This window comes from Otolemur garnettii, unplaced genomic scaffold (genome assembly GCF_000181295.1).
Source record: "Otolemur garnettii isolate 467f Iridium unplaced genomic scaffold, OtoGar3 scaffold00146, whole genome shotgun sequence".
Lineage (NCBI taxonomy): Eukaryota > Metazoa > Chordata > Mammalia > Primates > Galagidae > Otolemur > Otolemur garnettii.
The window spans coordinates 3,916,184-3,937,620 of NW_003852541.1; the positions used below are offsets into that span (position 1 = coordinate 3,916,184).

General features: G+C 46.2%; 1 protein-coding gene across 2 annotated transcripts in view; it reads right to left on the bottom strand.

Annotated features, from left to right (window-relative positions):
- Nucleotides 1-2,805: 2,805 nt before the first annotated feature.
- The window catches only part of RASGEF1C (RasGEF domain family member 1C), a 94,774-nt gene continuing 76,142 nt past the window's right edge, over nt 2,806-21,437 (bottom strand). For both annotated transcript variants that reach the window (XM_003799159.2, XM_012810974.2), the window contains 8 exons: nt 14,304-14,393; nt 12,758-12,860; nt 12,227-12,306; nt 12,050-12,145; nt 9,888-9,983; nt 8,347-8,470; nt 3,492-3,564; nt 2,806-2,989 (listed from right to left, as the gene is read on the bottom strand). In XM_003799159.2, coding sequence (XP_003799207.1) covers nt 2,965-2,989; nt 3,492-3,564; nt 8,347-8,470; nt 9,888-9,983; nt 12,050-12,145; nt 12,227-12,306; nt 12,758-12,860; nt 14,304-14,393 — 687 coding nt within the window. In that variant the 3' untranslated portion in view covers nt 2,806-2,964. The remainder of the gene's footprint in view (nt 2,990-3,491; nt 3,565-8,346; nt 8,471-9,887; nt 9,984-12,049; nt 12,146-12,226; nt 12,307-12,757; nt 12,861-14,303; nt 14,394-21,437) is intronic.

The following is a 21,437-nucleotide window of genomic DNA, read 5'->3' on the forward strand; positions in this document are numbered from 1 at the left end:
AGCAGCCCAATGGTCTAAGATATGTTGCTTTCCAAGAAACCACTTGGGTGGAGGAAGATGAGTCCCCAGGGCTGCAGCAATGTTGGGTGCAGGGACTTTAGAGAATGCACGGATCCCTGTGTGAGAAAGAACTGATTCTGGATCCCAGCCAGGCCCAGGACCTTTGAGGCAAACCCCAATTGGGGAAGAAACTACCAGTTTTCCTGCACCCACATCCCCCTCAGCTCCTTCCCTGGAAGGATCTGAGAAGTGCTAGGCAATGAAGGGCTAGGCCCACAGCCAGGCCCCTCCAGGGTGCCTGAGGGGTGGCTATGCTATGCTCAGAGTTTGCATCACCTGGTACCACGCCGGGCTTCACGGGCATCAGTCTTGGGTACCACTTGTGCTGTTGATACCTGCCCCAAGCCACAGGCCCTGCCCTGGAGAGCCTCTCCTGGGGACACTCCTAACTGGATGCCTATATAGGCAATGGAGCCAGGACCACAGGAGGACAAAGATACCTCTGTAGGGAAGGGCCACAAGGCCTGGATGTGGCTGAGGAACAGCCTGTGTGACTATGAGCAAGGTCCTCTCTGGGTTCTGAGAGTGCACCTGGAGAAAGAGCATATTGTCCCCATTGGGGGCTGCCAGGTGGGTCTTCTGAGGGCCTGACATCCAACAGCTACTCAAGGAGGTAATGACCAGAGCAGTGGGTCCCTGGGTGACCGGGCCCACATCCTTCTGGGGCTGTCTGTGGGCTGCTGCCTTCTCTCCTGTCTTGGAGAGCCCAGGCTTCACCTTGCCATCTTCCTACTGCCTAGGCTGTGCTGGTCTGCCAAGGTGCTGGCAGGCATGGAAAGCCTGTTGTCAAAAGCACTCCTGGAAAATGGGCCTTGCACCTGGGGCTGCAGCTCTGACTGGATCGACTAGGTGGGGAACAGCATGCTGGACAGTAGGAACAGCATGTGCCAGGACACAGCAGGATCCCATACCATGTTTCCTTTGCAATGGGGTCGGGCCCTCCCCTACTTAATACTGACAGGGTCTTCCCACTGGAGCTCCAACCTGGGGGCAGAGGGTGGGGGCTGTCTTGTTTATCCAACATCCTTTCTTTATGTGTCCTGTGGTCAGGGAGGAGGCTGCCAAGTCAGGGCATACAGTTGGGCCTCTGTTGCAGTTGTGGGAGTGATGGTGGTGGCAGGAGCTGGCCCTGGAGAGAGCGTTAGGAGACTGGGCCTGTGTAAGAACTTGCATGTGGGGGCAGGGAGCAGGGGCAGGGTCATGGCCAGTCACCCCAGGCCCTCGAGAACCCACAGGTGTCAGCCTGGACCTCCTTGCTCCTACATTGCATGCCCCCACCCAGCAGGCAGAAGGTCTTTTCTAATGTTGCCCAAGGTGTTCCAGGGACTGAGGGTGTGGTAGGGATAGAGGTGAGAAGGGGGCTCTAGCCAGCTCCTGGACCCTCAAGACTCCTCTGGTTTGGCCTCAAGGCCGAGGCCCTCATTGGAAGCATGAGGTGTGAGGAGAGGCAAGGGGCTGGGTGGGCTGAAGCACTACTGCCTCTCTGTGATCTCAGACGAAGAGGGGTTGGTTTGGGTGCAGAGCAGAGCAGAGCCCACTTGACCCTCACAAGAAGCATTCCTACGCCTTTGTCAGGCTGCTTCTGGGGCCATGATGAGGTCTTCGGTTCACCAGACAAAATTCCTGAGTTGGGTGAGGCACTTGGGCCTGTGAGTGCTGGCTGCCCTGTCTTTGCCTGTCCCTGGCGGGACCCAGGTCCAGGACAGGAGCTGGTCAGGCTGTGTCAGCGCACCCCAACATCTCCCCATCCCATTTCTACCCAACAGGCCCTACCCAGGAGAGCAGGTGCACAGTGCACTCCCTGACCTCCTGGCCTGATGACTTAGTCATGTATCATGTGAGGGTCTCACTGCTCCTTGGCCACTTTTCTCTCTGGCTCAATTCATGAGGGGCTGGGAACACAGGCTGAGTCTGGCCATGGGAGGGACCCTAATTGGCTTCATCACTCAGGATGTACACTCATCAATCTGTACAAGGGGCGCTTAGTGTAGGCAGGGCTGTCAGTATCTGTTCACCAAGGTCACTGAGCACCCACTCCCACCAGGCTCTATTAACACAAGATGGGGTCTGTGGAGGGGGAAAAGGCTACCACGCCCCATGAGCAAACTGTGGCTACAACATTCCAGGGGCTGAGTTGAAAACCTGCCCAGCATCCTAGCCAAAGCTCATCTCAGGCCCATGGGTCAGGGTCACGTGTGGACATGGATGTGCCCAATGTACAAATGTGTTTATAGCAACTCTAATGCTTACAAGAGAGAGGGGGCGGCAGGACTGTAATGTACACATCGTAGACTCAGGAGCCCGGTGTGTCCCGATGAGCTGTTTCACAGCTGTCACCAGAAGGCTATACTCAATACCAGCAGGATCCAGAAGGGGAGGGTGTGTAGGGCTGTAGAAATAAGCCCCCTGGGAGGGGTAGGGGATGGGTCCACTGACAGAAGCTCAGGGCCTCTGGTGGGCTCCGAGCTGGCACAGATGCACCTCACGTCACACTGTGATGCCTGCTGCAGCTGCAGAGGCTCCAAGCCACCTGGTGCCAGACTGTGGCCGTTGGCCAAAGAGGCACACATCACTCACTGGGAGCACAAGACTGCAGTTGCCTGACTCTCTGGGGCAGTGCTATGTCCTCACTGAGGATGGACAGATTGACCAGCAACATGACCCCCACAGTCCTAAGGCAGGGTGTTCCCAAGGCATCTGGAATCCCTAGACCCTATCAGGGCTGGGGTCCCGCAAAAGGTCTCCTGTGCCCATGTGGCCACTGTAGTGGGTGCCAGGCCATGGGGTCTTGGTTTGCAAAATAGTGAGGCACTGCTTCTGCTTCTGCCCATGGGGCCATCTGGAACAGGGCTGCAGAAGGCTTCTGCTGCCTCCATCTCTTCCTCTCCTTCCACTCAGCGCTTCTCATGTCTTCCCCAAAATAGAAGATCTATGGATTTAAACATGCCAGAGAGTGGTGCCAGCTTGGTGCTCACCATCGTGCAACTGATGGCTTTCCCCAATAGATGGCCGCCTGCTCAGCATGCTGGGTGAGTCAGCCTGCTGCCCCGGAGCCAAGCGTGTTGCAGGCCCCCTGCGGCTCAGCCCTCAGAGCCCACTGTGATGGAATGTTTCCAAGCTCCCTTCAGCTGTATCAACATGCTGAAAAAGTGAGTGGTGTGTATGTTTCACTGTGGCATAAAAATTTGGACTGGGAGTCCCTGGCCCTGGGGCCACAAAGGCCTCTAGCTGTGGGGGCCATGGGCTCAGCCTCTTCTCTACTCCAGCCTTCAAGTTCTACTCCCCTACCTCATGACCTTGGCTTGGTCCTGCCCCCTCCCCATGGCCTCTCCAGGCTCCTAGGAGGCAGATGACCCAGGTATCTCTGAAACCCCTCGGCCCTCTCCTGGCCCCATGCAACCCCCAGACCCCATCTTGGCACAAAGACTCACCTTAGAGATTTCCACCTCTCTTTTTCTGTCTGGTTCTCTGGGCTTTCACTTTCATAAGAAGCCAAATAAAGACCTAGACAGAAAAGGAAGTGAAATTATGCAATTATGGTTGATGATAACAACCTGCTCTATACCTAGGCCTTGATCTGATTTCTGTATTTAAACTTTGTGTTTGGAGTTAATTATAGATTCACATGTGAATTATAGAGTCACAGTTACCTAGTTTCTGCAATGCGTAATCAACTTGCAAAACCACAGCACGGTACATCACAACCAGGATATTTTCTCAGTACAGTCAAGATACAGAATATTTCCACTCCCACCAAAGGATCCGCCACGAGTGGATCTTAGGCCCACTCATCTCCCATCCCCACCCCTTTCTTAAGCCCTGGGAACCACTAATCTGTTCTCTATTTTTATCATTTTAAGAACGTTAGGTAAATGTAAGCTTTTGAGATTGGCTTTTTTTCAGTCAGCGTAACTCTCTGGAGACCTACCCATGCCCTAGCAGCTATCAGTAGTTGAACATTACATGGTATGATGGTGCCATGGTTTGTTTAATCACTTACCCACTGAAGGACATTGGGGTTATTTCTAGTTTTTGGCCATAACAAATAAAACTGCTATAAACATTAGTGTGCAGGTTTGGAGTTTTGTGTGAACATGAGTATTCATTTCTCTAGAATAAATAAATACTTAAGAATGCAGTTATGGGTTCATGTGATAGCTGCATATTTACTGTTGTAAGAAACCCTCTGTCTAGCCGTATATCCTATAGGTTTTCTGCTGCCTTTCCTCTGCTGTACTGGTTTATATTTTACCTTTCAGTCTGTGATCCATTTTTAGTTAGTTATTAGTGCAAGGTGTGAGATTTAGTTCAGGGTTTGTTTATTATTTATTTATTTATTTAATTTATTTAAATATTACTCTGTCACCTTTGGTAGAATGCTGTGGTGTCATAGCTCACAGCAACCTCAAACTCTTGAGCTCAAGCAATTCTCTTGCTTCAGCCTCCCGAGTAGCCAGGACTATAGGCGCCTGCCACAATGCCTGGCTATTTTTAGAGACAGGGTCTCTAGCTCAGGCTGGTCTCAAACTCCTGAGCTCAAGTGATTCACCTGCCTCTGACCCTCAGAGTGCTAAGATTACAGGTGTGAGCCACTGCGTCCAGTCTGGGTTTGTTTATTGGTCTATGGATGTCCAAATGCTCCAGCAACATTTGTGGAAAGGCTATCTTTCCTTCATTAAGTTGCTTGTGCACTTTTGTCAAAAATCACCTGACATATTTGTGTGGGTCCATTTCTGAGTTTTCTATTCTGTCCATTGATCCCCGTGCCTATCCCCTTCTAGTACCGCACTGTCTTGTCCAGTACAACTGTGTAAGATCAGCCTCACTATCAGGTAGACTGATTCCTCCCACTAATCCTCTTTTCCAAAATTGTCTTAGCTTTTTTAGTTCCTTTGCCATTCCATATACATTTTACGATAATCTTGTCTATGTCTCATAAAACATCTTGCTGGGGTTTTGATGGGTATTATATCAAACCTGTACTTAAATTCTGGGGGAAGAGTTGACACTTGCTGTGTTAGTCTTCCACTTCATGAACATCACGTGTCTCATTTATTTAGATCTTCTTTGATTGCTTCATCAGCATTTGCATAATAGTTTTTGTTTTTGTTTTTTTCTGAGACAGAGTCTCACTCTGTTGCCCTGGGTAGAGTGCCCTGGCATTGTAGCTCACAGCAACCTCAAACTCCTGGGCTCAAGTGATCCTCTTCCTTCAGCCTTCCAAGAATCAGATGTCTGTCACAACACTTGGCTAGTTTTTCTATTTTTTAGTAGAAATGGGGTCTCCCTCTTGTATTTTCTTTTTCTTTTCTTTTCTTTTTTTTTTGAGACAGAGTCTCACTTTATGGCCCTTGGTAGAGTGCTGTAGTGTCACAGCTCACAGCAACCTCCAGCTCTTGGGCTTAGGTGATTCTCTTGCCTCAGCCTCCTGAGTAGCTGGGACTACAGGCGCCTGCCACAACACCTGGCTATTGTTTTGCAGTTTGGCCAGGGCTGGGTTTGAACCCACCACCCTTGGTATATAAGGCTGGTGCCCTACTCACTGAGCCACAGGCACCACCCCTCCTTCTTGTTTAGACTGGTTGCCAACTCCTGAGCTCAAGCAATCCTCCCACCTCAGCCTTCCAGAGTGGTAGGATGACAGGTGTGAGCCACTGAGCCAGGCCAGCACTGTGTAGTTTTTAGTGTACACATCCTATATATGTTTTATTTACACCTACATGTTTTATTTTTTCAGTGATTGTAAGTGGCATTATATTTTAAATTTTGGTGTCCACACATTTGTTGCTAGTATATGGAAATACAATTGATTTTTGCAGTTGTAACTTGTATTCTGTAACCTTGCTGAACTCACTTATTAGTTCTAGGAGTTCTTATAGGTCCCCTGGGATTGTTATAATCCCACAGATGATACTCTGTTTCCGTCTGTTTTCCTCTCTGTTGTTTAGCTTGCATACTTTTTAATTTTTCTAGCTTCCAACTTGCTGATTATTTCCTGTGTCCTATCATTCTGCTGGTGAGCCCATTTACTGTTTCCTATTTCTGTTATTGTACTTTCTAGTTCTAAAACTTCCATTGGCTCTTCCTTATACCTTCTCTTCCTTTGCTGAGACTTTCTAATATTTTCATTTGCTTCAAGGAGTCTCTTGGCTGGCCAGTGCCAGGTGGGCCCTGCCGCGGGAAGCCTGGGGCTGAGGTAAAAACCAAACTTCTGTCAGGGGCTGTGACCAACCCAGTTGGAGTCTAATACATCTTAAATCTCTTATCTTACTTTCCTAAGTGGGGACAGGAGGAAGAAATAGTCAAAATGGCAGATACTGTTCCCTAGTGGAGCTCTGAGAGGGCGTATGATCACTTTCACATTGCTGCCTGGCACACATCGGGGCTTCAAGAAATCCTGAAGGACTGAGTGAAATGCCCCCTTTTTCTTACCTCCCTGCCCTGGGACTCTCCTATCACTCTCCTCATGTGTCTTTGACACATATTATTGTGATCATTGGCTGATGACAACAGCCATCATAGTAACTAGTATAGTAGGTTGAATAATGGCCCTCAGACCTCCCCACATCCTCATCCCTAGGAACTTTGAACGTTACCTTCTGTGGCAAGAAGGGATTCAGCACCTATGATTAATTTAAGGATCTGGAGCTGGGGAGATTATCCTAGGTTATCTGGGTGGCCCTGAATGCAATCAAAAGTGTCCTTTATAAGACTGGTGATTACATTTAGGGCTCTAAAGAGGGAGATTTGAGAGAAGATGATGTGATGATGGGAGCAGAGATCCAAGTGATATGTTTTGAAGATGGGGGAAGGGGTCACAAACCTGGGAACACAGGTGGCCACTGGAAGTTCAAAAAGGCCTGGAAGTGGATTCTCTCTGCAGAGCTTGCAGAATAAACCAGCCCTGCCAACAGTTAGGCCAACAAAACTAATTTCAGACTTCTAACCCCCACAACTATACAAGGGTCAATCTGTGTTGTTTTGAGCTGTCAAATTTGTGGTGATTTGTTATGGCACCAAACTAATATACTAGGATGAATCAGGTACAGTCCTGTGAGCTTCACCTCTGCCAACCCAAGCAATTCTCACCCTGGGAAGGATATTCTGTCAGTGCCCACTTTACAAAGCAGGTGAGACTTAGAGCAGATGAGGCTTTCCTGGGCCACACAGCTTGCTGCAGTGGAAGCAGGTCAGGTGGGTTTATTGATCAGTTGTTGAGCTTCTTGGGGCAGGGGCACAGATATGAATGAAACCCCCTCCAAAAAGTTCCTGGCTTTAAAAAATGACAAAGTTCAAAGTGTTCAAAAGCATAATAATTAAAAAATCCTTCTCCCTAATTTATTTTTTTTGGTAGCTTTTGAGTGTGGGTCATTTCATAATACACTTACTATAGTGAGGAGCCAGGCTCAGGGTGTGAGCAGCTGACCTCAGGGCCATACTGTCCCACAGGGACAGCCAGCTCAAGCCCAGCTGGACAATTCTCTACCACTTCTGCTTCCTGAAAGAGGGTGATGCTGGCACCCACCCACTTAGCACATTTGCAAGCAAATTTGTATATGACAAACGATCATGTGGGAGTGCTTATTTACTTGAAGAAACCAAAATTAGCAGCTCTCTGGAGGAAAGAAGCCTCACTTCATGACAGTGTGCATTACACACCTCCACTGCAAAGATTTGGAGGAGCATGAGACCAGGAGGGTGATTCTTATCATCAGTCCCCCTTTAGAGAGGGATGGCTCAGATTTACAATTCCCAACTGTGTCCAAACTGTGTCCCAGGAGGACCCTGGCCCCAGGTGTCCTTGAAGTCCTAACCTGAAGTACTTTGGGCCCATCCTGTGCTCCTGGGTTAGCAGTGGGCCAGCCAGAGGGAAGCAGCTTTCCCTGTTCCCTCCCGGAGCCAGCACAGGTAGGCATGGTACACCCTACTCTGCACAAGATGCTGTGAATGGTGACTAAGAGGCCACTCAAAAGTCCTGTGGCCTGGCTTGGCTCCTGTTGCTCAGCAGTTAGGGGGCTGGAGCTGGCAGGTTTGAACCCAGCCCAAGCCTGCTAAATAGCAATGACAACTGCCACAACAAAACATAGCCAGGCGTTGTGGTGGGCGCCTGTAGTCCCAGCTACTAGGGAGGCTGAGGCAAGAGAATTGCTTAAGCCCAAGAGTTTGAGGTTGCTGTGAGCTATGATACCATGGCACTCTACCAAGGGCGAAATAATGGGACTCTGTCTTAAAAAAAAAAAAAAAAGTCCTGTGGCCTGAGGGCAGGGAGGCTATGGGGCATCTTACCATCCTCACTGAAGATAGGGGCAGTGTACAGGTAGTGGGTGATGCTGGGGTCTTGCTCGAAGGGACACTCCACTTGTTTCCATGTGATGAACTCTCCAATCTGCTTGGCCAGCTCCAAAAATTTCTGCCAGGGTCACAGAGACACAGAATGGAGGTACCCCAGTGACTAGAGGTCCCTGAGTGTGAATCGCTGGCCCCAGGACAGCCTCTTTCCCAACCATCAGTAATCTCAGGGACTTGTGGAGGAACATGGGGCAGTAAGCGAGGGAGAGAGCACCCTTGGCCCACAGCCTTCTTCTAGCAAGAGCAAATATTTTATTTTCATTGGCTTTATTTTTGTAGTTATCCTCTATTTATGACAAGTGATTTATGTTTGTTGATCTAGAGAATAATGCAAATACATTTAATGCACTTAAGATGTAAGTAAATTCATATAACTATAATGTAAGTACATGTATTTAAATTTTAAATAGTGTGCCAACTTTAAGAAGGATTTAAATAAATAGCAGCACAGATTTGTTTGGTGGGGAGCCCTACTCTGTGGTGTCCCTTGATCTGTCCTGGCAGCTAGGTCCAGTGCCTACTACCATTTCCTTAAGTCAGGACCACATGAGCACCTTGCAGTCTTACCCACCCTGGGCTTCATTCTGAGGACCAATTCAAGAAGGGCTGTGTGCTAGTGTGACCTGTGGAGGAAGCTACCAGGCCTCATGCCCCTGCAGTCTTGCCTAAGCCCAGTCTCATCTGTGTTACCTTCAGCTTGGGCTGTCCCCAAGCTGTTTACCACCTGCTGAACTGGACTGTCCCCGTCTCTGCTGGCCCTGAGGAGTTAACAGCTCTGCGAGTAGCATGTGATGGTCTGTGGGAGTGTCCATGCAGAGGGCAGCTCCAGGCCAAAGGGCCCAGGTATGTGCTGTGACTCCATCGGCAGGGGACACTCACAGAGCCCTTGGTGGGCCCTGCTGCATATCTACTTTTCATAGCTTCTCCATGTGGTGGGAGTTGGAGCCCCATTTTAGGGAGATACAAAGGTTCTGAGACTGAGGCTCAGATAAAGCAAGTGACCAGCTCAGGACTTACTGCCCCTTGGAGTAGGAGGCTGGGTGGGGCCACATCGCTGCTGAGGGCAGTGCCCCTCCTTCCTGGAGACTGGGGGTGCTGCTGCTGCATGGTGCACTGTCTGTTCAGCGCCTGCCCAGTCCACAGCCATTGAGACGCATGTGCAGGGCACACCGGCCTCTGTGTGGCCCATCACAGTTGCTATCCTGCATTTGTGGGGCTGTCTTCTCTCCACCTGGTGCTCATCAAGGTCTAAAAGGATTCTGTCTCAACTGTGCTGGCACAAAGCCTAGCCTGGAGCGGATATCATCCTGTGTGTGAGGCTCAAGTGGAGGGCAGGGAGCAGGGGAGAGTCTGATAACTACCCTGACATCTGCTGTGAAGTGCTGTTCTCTGCCCCAGAGTGGCTGAGTGTTCAGGGGCCCTGAGAACTTCTACTGGACTAACACAGTGGGAATCCCCTTGAGGTCCTAAAACCCTACCTCAAAGTTGACATGTCCATTGGGAAGGCAGTTGGCACAGCCCTCATTGAGGAAGTAGATGTCTTTGATAAGCAAGCTGAAGAAGGGAATGACGATCTGGAAGGGAGAGGTGCAGGTCAGCCCCAGCCGGCCTCCCATAGCGCACCCAATATTGCCACATGCAACTGTGCCTTGGGAACAGGAGGCTGCCTGGTGGTGTGCAGACCATCCTATTCAGAGCCAGGCAGGCAGGAGATTGGTCCTGGCTCTGCCACCCACTCACAGTGGGACTGAACTAGGGATGTCGCTTCCCTCTGTCTTCTGTCCGGGAAATGGCAGTGCTGATACCCATCCCACAGGGCAGTGGTCAGAATTAAGCGTGTGTGGCTCAAGTGGCCAGAATTAGGTAGGTGCTCAGTCAAGCAAGCTTCCTGCCTGCTGCCCAGCTCCTTGGCCTCCATTCCTGGGGGTTTGGGGGCAAGCGCACATGCCTTGGGATTTGAGGTCTCACCTCACTAGATACTTCTCCTCACTGCAGCAGAGTCACTGAAGTGCTCATAGCCTGAGCAAGGATAGGACAGAGCTGCCAGTGGTGTGGCTGGCAACTGCCTGTTGGGTGGGGGGCTAGGAAGGCCTGGCTAGGGCACAGGTGTGCATACTCAGCTGGTTTCCCAAACTTGACCACTGGGATACATCTAATACAATTCCCCAGTGACTGAGAATTTCAAGAACAGCAATTTGTCCTATTATTCCTCAAGTTGAAGACAGACCTCCACAAACAACAGCAGGGACTTGGATCCACCAATGTTCCTGCAATAGCCCAGCTTTAAAGGTACAAGTCTTGGGGGTTTCTGTCTATGGAGATGAACAACAATTCTGATCATCAGGCTGGCAACAGGTTTTAAACCAGCGGATCATTGCAATCCCAGGGCCTGTGCACGATTTGCTATATCAGGAGCCATGAGAAGAATTTGGAGGAGAAATAAAATTGACCAGGGTCAGCAAAGGTCCCCCTAATGCAAATGTATAAGAATATGACTTGTGAACAGGCTGTTTGGCGAGGAATAAGCTTGATTCAGCCATTGCCAAAAACATAAATGTGATCTAAGGTCACATAAATGAAGGTATTGTGTTTAGAACAGGGGAGGTGAAAGATTCTATGTACTTGGAACCACGCCTGAAACAGAAGGGATTCTGACAAATGGAGTTGCTCAGGGATCACAGGGACCCACTCAGGGAGGGGACTGGGAATCATATTAATATTATGGCATAAGATGTGGAATCAACCCAAGTGCCCAACAACCTATGAATGGATTAACAAACTGTGGCATATGTATACCATGGAGTACCATAAGAAAAGATGGAGACTTTACTTCTTTTGTGATTATCTAGATGGAATTGAAACACTTTCTTTTTAGTAAAGTATCTCAAGAATGGAAAAAAAGTATCTACTGTACTTAATACTAAAATGAAACCAATATACAAACCACTACATACCCACAAAAGTATCCAAAGTACTATTACTAAAATGAAACCAATATATAAGCAACTACATGCCCACAGGAAAGAAAAAACACAAGTATAGTGTGGCAAGGGGGAAGTGGAAGAGGGAGAAGAGAGGAGGAGGAGGGAGGGTGACTGGCAGGATCTCGCCTAGTGTGTACAATGTGAGGGTGTTCAGCACACCCCTGGGTGAGGGCTCAGCTACAATGTGAACATTACCTTAGAAATGAAATCAATGTAGCCTAAACATTTGTACCTTCATATTAATCTGAAATTAAGAAAAAAATTGTATGGCAGGATGGCTCTGGAGCTGCTGACTGAGGGGAGGAGAGGACAGGGACATGAGGCTCTGGAGGACTGGTAAGCAGAAGAGGAAATGGCTTTACTCTTTCTGCCCCCCCAGACAGGACGGCCTCAGGCAGCTGGCTGAGATCTCTCAAGGAATAACTTCCTCTAGTCACTGCTGGAGCATGAGCTGACCTATTTTGTGAGGTGGTGAGATCCCCACATTAGAGGCATGCAAGTGGGGCAATATGGCTATCTGTTACAGATACTGTAGAAGGGCAGGGCTGGACCGTGTGGTCTCTGAGCCAGTGCCCAGCTTGCCTGATACAGCCCACCTGGGCCAAGGTGGTCTGGAGAGGGAAGAGATCTGAAGGCTGAGCATGCTCCTGACCTACCTTCTCCCGGCTGCTGTGGGCGGTCAGTGAGCGGTGGGCAGCCCCTCGCAGGGCTGTCCTGTAGTTGCAAAAGTTCCCTGTTGGGTCCATCTGGTGCTAGAAGGAGACAGGGAGGCATTTGGGTAGCCCCGTGCAAGGGATGGCAGGGGTACCTGGCAGCCCAGTTACCTTGCTTACCTCGAGGATGAAAAACTTGGCCGTCTTCACTTTGGCCCAGGTCTTCTTCAGCCTGGAGACAGGGCTCATGTTCATGCCCGCTGGAAGAGGGAGGGCTGGGCTGGGGCCGCCCCAAGGGGCAGGAGGCCTCTGTGTAACTGCAGGGGCCTCTAAGGCCACCCTGATCATGGCTAGGTCTACAGAAGTTCCACCCGTCAGATGGTGGGTGGGTGCAGGTGGGCGCTGTGTTGAGGTGGGCACAGCTTCTGTGTGTGCAGACCCTGACCCACCCCCATCCTCTGGGCAGTGCTTGCTTTGGGCCCTCATGCTTTGAATCTAGGACACCCTGCCATCCTTCTCCAAGTACCCTGAGGACTTGTCTCAAGAGGGGTGTCTCCAGGGCCTCTGAGGCAGAGACAGGCTGTTGGCTGCCTGGGGGGTGTGGGCAGCCACATGCAACCTGCTGTGCAGAGGAGGGCCCTGGCTTGCACCCACTCCAACCACTCTGGAGGTCTTCACACTGGGGTGCCAGGCCTGGGCCGGCCCACTCACAGATGATGGCCATCAGAGAGTTGAAGTTGCCGATGTTGAAGCACTCTCGGGCCACATCAATGAAGAACTCGATCACCTGGGCCCTCTGCTTCTTCTTGGCTGGCTGTGGACAGGGCACCAGAGCCTCAGCAGTGCTGCGCTGTCAGCTAGCCTGGCCATTTAACTTCTCTAAACCCATTTCACAGCAGAGAAGCTTGAGGCTCAGGGCTTGGGGTTCCAGGGCTTGGGGTCTCAGAGATCTCTACCGGCAGAGCGAGCAGGCAGCCCTCAGTCATGGAGGGCTTGGGTGGGGCCAGTGGGGTCACAGGAACCCCTTGCAGCCGGAGAGCTGCTGAGAGGCACCACAGGAGCAGTTTGGAGGCATTGCCTGCCCCTCCTCCCAGCCCCTGGTTTGCTCTCCCCTCCTTGAGGGCTGCATGCTGGCCCTGAGACTTGTCCCCTGAGTAGCTCCTCTAGCACTTTCTATGGACTAACTGCATGACTGCTAAGCCTCTTCTGATGGGGCAGAGCCACACTTCATCCTTCCCCTGTGCATCATGCCAAGCTAATTCCCTGGCAGGCTCAGTCCTGGCTCCACTCAGGTAAACCCCATCTGGGCTGCTGGGCCAGTGACAGGAGGGTTGAAAGTGAGCTGAGCTAGCCATGCCCTTGGTCTCATTCCTTCCACACAGACAAGTTTTTCTTGCTTACTAAACATGCAGCGATGGGCATTACTGCCATCAGGAAGCATGCTGTGGTGCCCCTAGAGATGTGTCACCAAACTACTTTCCTGGGGCAGCCTCGGCTGCAGAGAGCTGTCCATCCAAGACCTTGCCCCGTCCTTCCAAAGGCAGCCTGGGCTGCACCTGTGACAGTGACCAAGCTGGGCATGGGATAGGGGCCAACCATTTTGGCCCTCTGTGGCCATTACAGGCAAACTGCTCCCTCAGTGCAATGCTGCTCTTCCCTGTTCCCCCAGCTGCTGTTCCTACATGGACATCTGCCCCCATGCCATCTCACCACCTGGCTGGGCTTCCTCTTTTGGTGAGACAGTGGGTCCAGAGGAGGGTCCCTCTGATGTAAGGAAGAGAAGGGGACAAGTGAGTATGGCCAGGTGGGACTCAGTGACCAGCACATCTGGCTCCATGTTGCTGGGTCTTCCTGCCTTCCAGGAGCAGAGACCGGGACTTTTCCCTCACAATCTCTCACTTCTTGCAGGGTAAATTACCTCTACCTCTAAATCCTGAGTGAGCCAGATAAAAGCAGTTGCAGGCCAGGCTTCCAAGGCAGGTAGGCACAGATGTGGAGAGCAGAGACCCTCACTCCTTCAGCAGACTAAATCTGACACCCTCTGTGACCAGCCAGCTCTAACCAGGAAGAAATATTATTGCAGGAAAGTCACTGACACCTCGTGTCCTAAAGGGCATGCCCATGCTAATCCTGGACTTGTAGACAGATGTGGCTCAAGATATCTTTCTGGTTCCCTCCCTGGTAGGTTCCTCCCAACTCCTGGGCTCTCTGGGTCATGCCTGCCACCAGGTCACACCCGCTGTGGCTTTCTACTCACCATGCAGATCTCGGTTGCCACGAGGTAGCACAATCTGTTGAACCATTTCACATAAGCCTCTAGGTTATTAGTCTTGTCACTGAAACGAGGCTAGAAAAGACACAGGACAACATTCTTGAATATTTTTGTCAATACTGTTTTAGGGCATGATGAAGTCAGTTCATGATCCTTGCAGACAATCTCACATCGAAACCTCAAAACCAACTAGAACTATCAATGATTTGGTCTTTCTTCTATACACTTAAAGATCTACTTTAAAATTATGTACATGCATACATGCAATCCTTATTATTCTTTTTTTTTCTTTTTTTTTATTGAATAGTAACTATGTACATTAAACTTCTGGGGTACAGTGTGGGGTTTTCACATGCAATCTGAAATACTTCCATCAAACTGGTCAACACAGCCTTCATGTCATTTTCTCAGTTATTGTTTTAAAACGTTCACATTCTACTCTTAAAAAGATTCACTTGTACCCCTATAAGATAAACCTCAGAAGTGATCCCTCCAAACCCCTCCCTCCATCCATTCCCCCTCCCTTCTCCCTTCCCCCTCCCCATATTCTTAGGCTATTTGGTTATAGCTTTCATATAAAAGGTATAAATTAGTTTCATAATAGGGGTGTGTACATTGGATACTTTTTCCTCCATTCTTGTGATACTTTGCTCAGAAGAACATTCTCCAGCTCCATCCATGTGCAATCCTTATTATTCATGAAGTCTATGTTTGCGAATTTGCCTGCTTCCTAAAATTTATTGGTAACCCCTACAACTTGTGTCGACTTTGCAGTCATTTGTGTGCATTCGAAAAATAGTGAAAATTTTGGAATCACTCAATGTGTGTGCACGCCCCCAACTGAGCTCTAAGCACGTGACATCCTTCTTGTTTCAGCTCTCATACTGTGAACAAATGTCTTTTTTATCAGACTAATAGTGTCATGTGTCTGTATTTTTGTGCTTTTTATTGATAATTTCACCATTTAGAAAGGTCCCTAAGCATAGTGTTGAGGTGCTGTCTAGAGTTCCTAAGTGCAAAACTGCTGTGCTGCGCCCTACAGAGAAATTACACGTTAGGTAAGCTGTTGGCTGGGAGTTCACTGTTAATCAACAATATATATTAAATAATGTATCTGTAAATGGAACACAAAGTAAAATCATACACTGATCAGTTGATGAAAATGTGATGAGAGGATTGTAGTAACCAAACCTTACATTTCCCCCAAGGAATGGTTTGGTATTTGGTAATTTAGCATTGGTGATGACATTATACAACTAGACAACTATTTTAAATTTCACGTGAACTTTATGGCCACCCTGTATAACACAACTATTGGGAATAGCAAGAATTAACCATATGTATGTATATATTTATCTATCTATAACTATCCATCTGTAATTATTTATATATATGTATGTATTTCCATATTTTGCCATAAGAATCTTTTCCTGTGCCATAAAATATCCTTTGGAAACATAAATCTGTTTTTTGAGACAGTCTTGCTATGTTGCCCAGACTGATCTTGAACACCTGGGCTCAAGTGATCCTCCTACCTCAGTCTATTGAATAGCTGGGATTACAGGCACACACCACCATACCCAACTTGGAAACCATTTTCTAATCAATGTAGAACATTCCACTGTATATATTTACCACAGTTTAAGAGATTAAAGTAATGTTTACTTAAATGTATATGTTAAAACTGCTATGGTAACCCACAACTCCCTCATGAATAAAGTGGGAAGACAGGATGGGGGCCCTATTAATCCAAAAGAAACAAGGAAAACAGAGACAGTAGGGAAGAAAACTAAACAGTACAACTGAACAAATCTTTATGTATCAGTAATTATTACAATCATCGAAATTAATAAGAAATACAGCTGCTCACCATTTTTAAGAGACATATTCCAGACACAAAGATATATGAGACCTGACAATTAAGTGTATAAACCTGCCACTGTGTGCTTACATTGGCAGCACCGTATGAACAGCTCGGTAAGATTTCATCACCTTGGTGTATCAGTGTCTTACAACTGTGTTCTTTTTTATTTTTTATTATTTTTTGAGACAGAGTCTTACTTTGTCATTCTTGGTAGAGTGCTATGGTATCATAGCTCACAGCAACCTCAAACTCCTGGGCTTAAGCAATTCTTGTGCCTCAGCTTCCCAAGTAGCTGGGACTACAGGCATGCATCACAATGCCCAGCTATTTTTAGAGATGAGGTCTCACTCTGGCTCAGGCTGGTCTCGAACTCATGAGCTTGGGCAATCTACCTGCCTTGGCCTCTGAAGTGAGCCACCCCACCCAGACTTCACAGCTGTGTGCTTGTCAATGTGTGGTAGGACCTTGCTAAGTGGAGTTCATTGCTGTGTGTTTTTGTGTACTGTTGCAACAATGTAGGAGCTTGAATTAGAGCAACAAACAATACATTTCTTGTTCAACTTGGCAAGAGTAGCAAGAGTGGAAGTGAAATCAGGGGCATGTTATTCTAAGTTTATAGGGATAATGAAGAAAATGACAAATGGATTAACTTTTTCTGAGGGAAGAGAAAGCATCACTGATGATTAGAGGTGATGGCAGCCAGTAATGAGCAGAACTGATGAAACCATTGCAAAATGTCACTGAGTTGTGTGTCAAAATTGTCAGCTGACTGTGAGAAGCATAGCAGACCAAGTATATATTGACTGAGAAACAGTTAGGACAATCTTAACTGAAAATCTTGGCATAAGAAAGGTGTGGGCAAAATGGTCCTGAAGGAGCTCACCAATGAACAAAAGCAAATGAGAGTTGAAGTTTGCCAAGACCTTTTGGAGAGGCAAGATGGTGTTTTGGGCTGTGTTATCACTGGTGATGAAACAGGGCTGTACCATACCAACACAACCCTGAAACAAAGCATCAAGGTACACAATGGAAGTCAGTCAATTCTCTATAACCAAAAATTTCCATCAGTCCAAATCAAGCATCAAAATGATGTTGCTTTTTATTGTTGACTATGAATTTGTACTAACTGGGGAAACAGTTAACTGAGTTTACTATTTGGAAGTGCTGAAAAGCCGGTGTGAAAAAGATAAAAATGACCTGAACATTTTGCCAACAACTCATGACTCTTGCATCATGACAATGCACCAGCTCACATGGCACTGTCTGTGAGGGAATTTTTAGCCAGTAAACAAAAAACTGTATTGGAACACCCTCTCTACCCACCTAATTTGGCCCCCCATGACTTTTTTCTTTACCCAAAGAAAAAGGCATGGAAGCACCTGTGGCTCAAGGAGTAGGGTGCTGGCCCCATATGCTGGAGGTGGTGGGTTCAAACCCAGCCCTGGCCAAAAACTGCAAAAAAAAAAAAAAAAAAAAAAAAAAGAAAAAGAAAAAAAAGGCAATATTAAAAGAAAAACATTTTTGATGACATTCAGGAGATTAAGGGTAATGTGACATCAGCTCTGATGGCCATTCCAGAAAAAGAGTTCCAAATTTCCTTTGAAGGGTGGCCTAGGTGCTGGCATTGGTGCATAGCTTCCCAAGGGGAGTACTTTGCAGGTGACTGTAATGATATTCAGCAACGAGGTATGTAGCACTTTTTCTAGGATTAGTTCATGAATTTCATTGTCAAACCTCATATCTTCCAAAAAAATGGAAAAATATACATGTGATAAATATCACATAGCTATATTGGTGAAAATAGACTTTAAGACAAAAGAGGACTCAGGCACAAAGCACCGGGAGAGATTAAAGGGTAACTGCATAATGACAAAAGATTCAGTTCATCAGGAATATGCCATGAGTTGAAATTTATTTGCATCTAGTAACATAGCCTCAAAATATGAAGGCAAAAATAATCAGGAAGGTGAAGGTGTTTGTAAGGAGAAGTTAACTCCTACAGTCACCATGGAAGATTTTAACACATATGGCAGCAATTAATACGTTAGGAAGATTTAGAAAAGGAAAACAAAACCACACGCAGGTTAAACATTAATTTGAACAACATAATTTACATAATTGAGGTGATAAATATGGAAGCCTAAATTCAATTATTTGAGAAATCTAAAAATGCATTTTAAAATAATCTATGGATGAAAGATGAAACCAAAATGAAATTAGCGTGATAAATAAAATTCTGAAAAACAAATAACAAAGAAAGCCACAGTATATAAAGTCAAGAAAGCCAAAAGATCTTTATTTGAAAAAAATTAATAAAATTGATGAACCTTTGGTTAGACTGACACAGAAACAAAGAGAGGGATCGGCGCTTATAGCTCAGCAGCTAATGCACCAGCACATACACTAGAGCTGGCAGGTTGGAACCCAGCCCAGCCTGCCAAACAACAATGACAACTACAGCCAAAAATAGCCGGGCATTGTGGAGGGCGCCTGTAGTCCCAGCTACTTGGGAGGCTGAGGCAAGAGAATCGCTTAAGCCCAAGAGTTTGAGATTGGTGTGAGCCATGGCACTATACCCAGGGTGACAGCTTGAGACTTTATCTCAATGAAAAAAAAAAAAAAGAAAGAAAAGAAAGAAACAAAGAGTGAAGTAAATATTGAAGAATAGTAGACATGAATCAATATAGATGTGAAGAGATGAAAAAGACAGCTAAGTTATTATGAATAGTTTTACATCTATAAATGTGAAAACTTAAGGGAAATGGTCAAATTCTTGAAAAATGTAAATTACAAAACAAACCGAAGAAGAAGTAGAAAACACAAATAGTCCTGTCATCATTAAAGCAACAAGAATAAACAAATAATATCTTGAACTAGTACATGAAAGTCATCCCTCAAAGAAAATATCTGGTCTACATGGCTTCACTGGCTAATTCGATCAAATTCTCTAAGAACAGGTAATTCCAATCTTTCCTATAGAATAGAGAATAGGGAAAGAGAAACAAAGATTACCCAAAAACATATCAGAAAGGAAAATACCATCTCTCTCAGAATTATGTCCAACACAAAACATTCTCAAAACAAATCCAGGGATATGTAAAAAAGATAATGATTTTGTTTATCCCAATTTCATTTATCTCAGAAGTTCAACATCAATTTTAAAAAACTAATGTTGCGACTGCATAAATGATCCCATGAGACATGGAAAGACAGTATACGCTGCAAGAGGGGAGGCTAACCATAGGGGCAGGATAGCCCCGAGCACTTCTCACAGAGTCCTTTTGAGAAGATAAATAATGGGCAGAAAGTCTATTAGTAAGTAGAGACATGCAGGGGCTGCGTGTTCAGGGAAATAATCTCATAGGTGCCAAGAGAGTATGTACTCAAGGAAATGATCTTCAAGGATGGCAAGGGTAATGATCTCCAAAATACTATAAGCAATTTTTCTCCACTAATCCTTCAAGGAACTGCCATAAAATGCTTAATGTTTAACATTAGTCTTACTACTACAGGACTGAACTTTGCTCCTTCAGGATTACTGAGTTACTTCGTGGCTTGCCTTACAAGTCACAAGAGATTTCCAGGCTTGCCAGAAGAATGTCTTGTTCTCAGTAATTCCTCAGATGAGTTATGAAATTGTGGCTATTGTAGTAAGTATGATGTTTAATCCTCTATAAACTAACATAAATAATCACTTAACAGCTTAAAGGAGAAGAGAACATGTGAGTAACAGATCCAGAAAAATAACTCAATACAATTCAACAACCATTCATGGTACAAAAGCTCAGAAAACTAGGAAGGAATAGGTACTTCTTAAAACTGATAAAGAGCATCTAAAAATATCCTATAGCAAACATTATGCTCCATTGTGACACATTAAAAACATTCCTTTTAAACTCAAGATAAAAGAAGAATGTCAGCTATTAATACTTCTATTTGACATTACACCAGAAGTGCAAGTTAGCACAATAAACAGGATGAAGAAACCATATTAGTGAGATTGGGCAGGATTATCTGCAATGACTAACAATTTCAACATCTCAGAGGTTTAAAATGATGGATTCTGTCAATCATTCTTGTCCAACTCATATTAGTGGAGGGTTCTGTTCTGTGACTGAGATAGCAATAAAAAGAATGAGAATTTAATAGGAGGGAACAAAACTATCATTGTTCTCAGATGATGTGAATATCCACATGAAAAACCCCAAAGAATATAAGCAAATTATTGAAATGTATAGAGTTTACAAAATTTCATACATAAATTGACATAAAAAAGCAAATTACATTTCTTAAAACAGCAACAAGCAGATAGAAAATATCATAAATACACAATGTGAAAACTTAAGGGAAAACTTAAGGGAGGACAAATAGTGCTCATTTATTTGGAATATAATTCTTTTCAAACATTCAGAAATCTAAAAATAGGCTCAGAGCCTGTAGCTCAAGCAGCTAAGGTGCCAGCCACATACACCAGAGCTGGCAGGTTCAAATTCAGCCTGGGCCTGCCAAAACAACAGTGGTGACAACTACAACCAAAAAATAGCTGGGCATTGTGGCGGGCGCCTGTAGTCCTAGCTATTTGGGAGGCTGAGGCAAGAGAATAACTTAAGCCCAGGAGTTGGAGGTTGCTACACGGGGGTGACAGCTTGAGGCTCTGTCTCAAAAAAAAAAGAAATCTAAAAATGAATACAATAACAAAAATATGCATAAGTTACTGGGGGGGGAATCTAACAAAATGTATACAAGATGTTTATGGAGAAAATTATGACATTAGAAAGACATTATAGAGTAGACTTTAGTAAGGGGAGAGACATGCTACTTTTATGAATTGGAAAGTTCAATATGATAAAAATGTAAATTCTTCCCAGATTGATCCATATTTAATATAGTCTAACAAAATCTCAATAGGACTTTTCATAGAATTTGATAAATCATTCTAAAATTTAAATAGGAAAGCAAAGGGTCAAATATAACCAAGGCACTCCTAAAGAACCAGAGCATTTGCTTCCCCAGAGCCTGGGACTCAGCATAAGACTGTAGTAATTAAGACAATGTGTCTTCACACAGAGATAGAGAAATGAACCAGTGGAGCAGGATAGTGTCCTGGAACAGACCTGCATGGATATGGACTGAGTGACAGATCTGCCAGGACACACTGAAGGGTGAAGGAATGTATAAAAATGACGTGGAAACAATTGGTTATTTGCCTGGAAAAAAATATAAGAGTGAACCCCTGTCTAAAGCTAAATGCACAC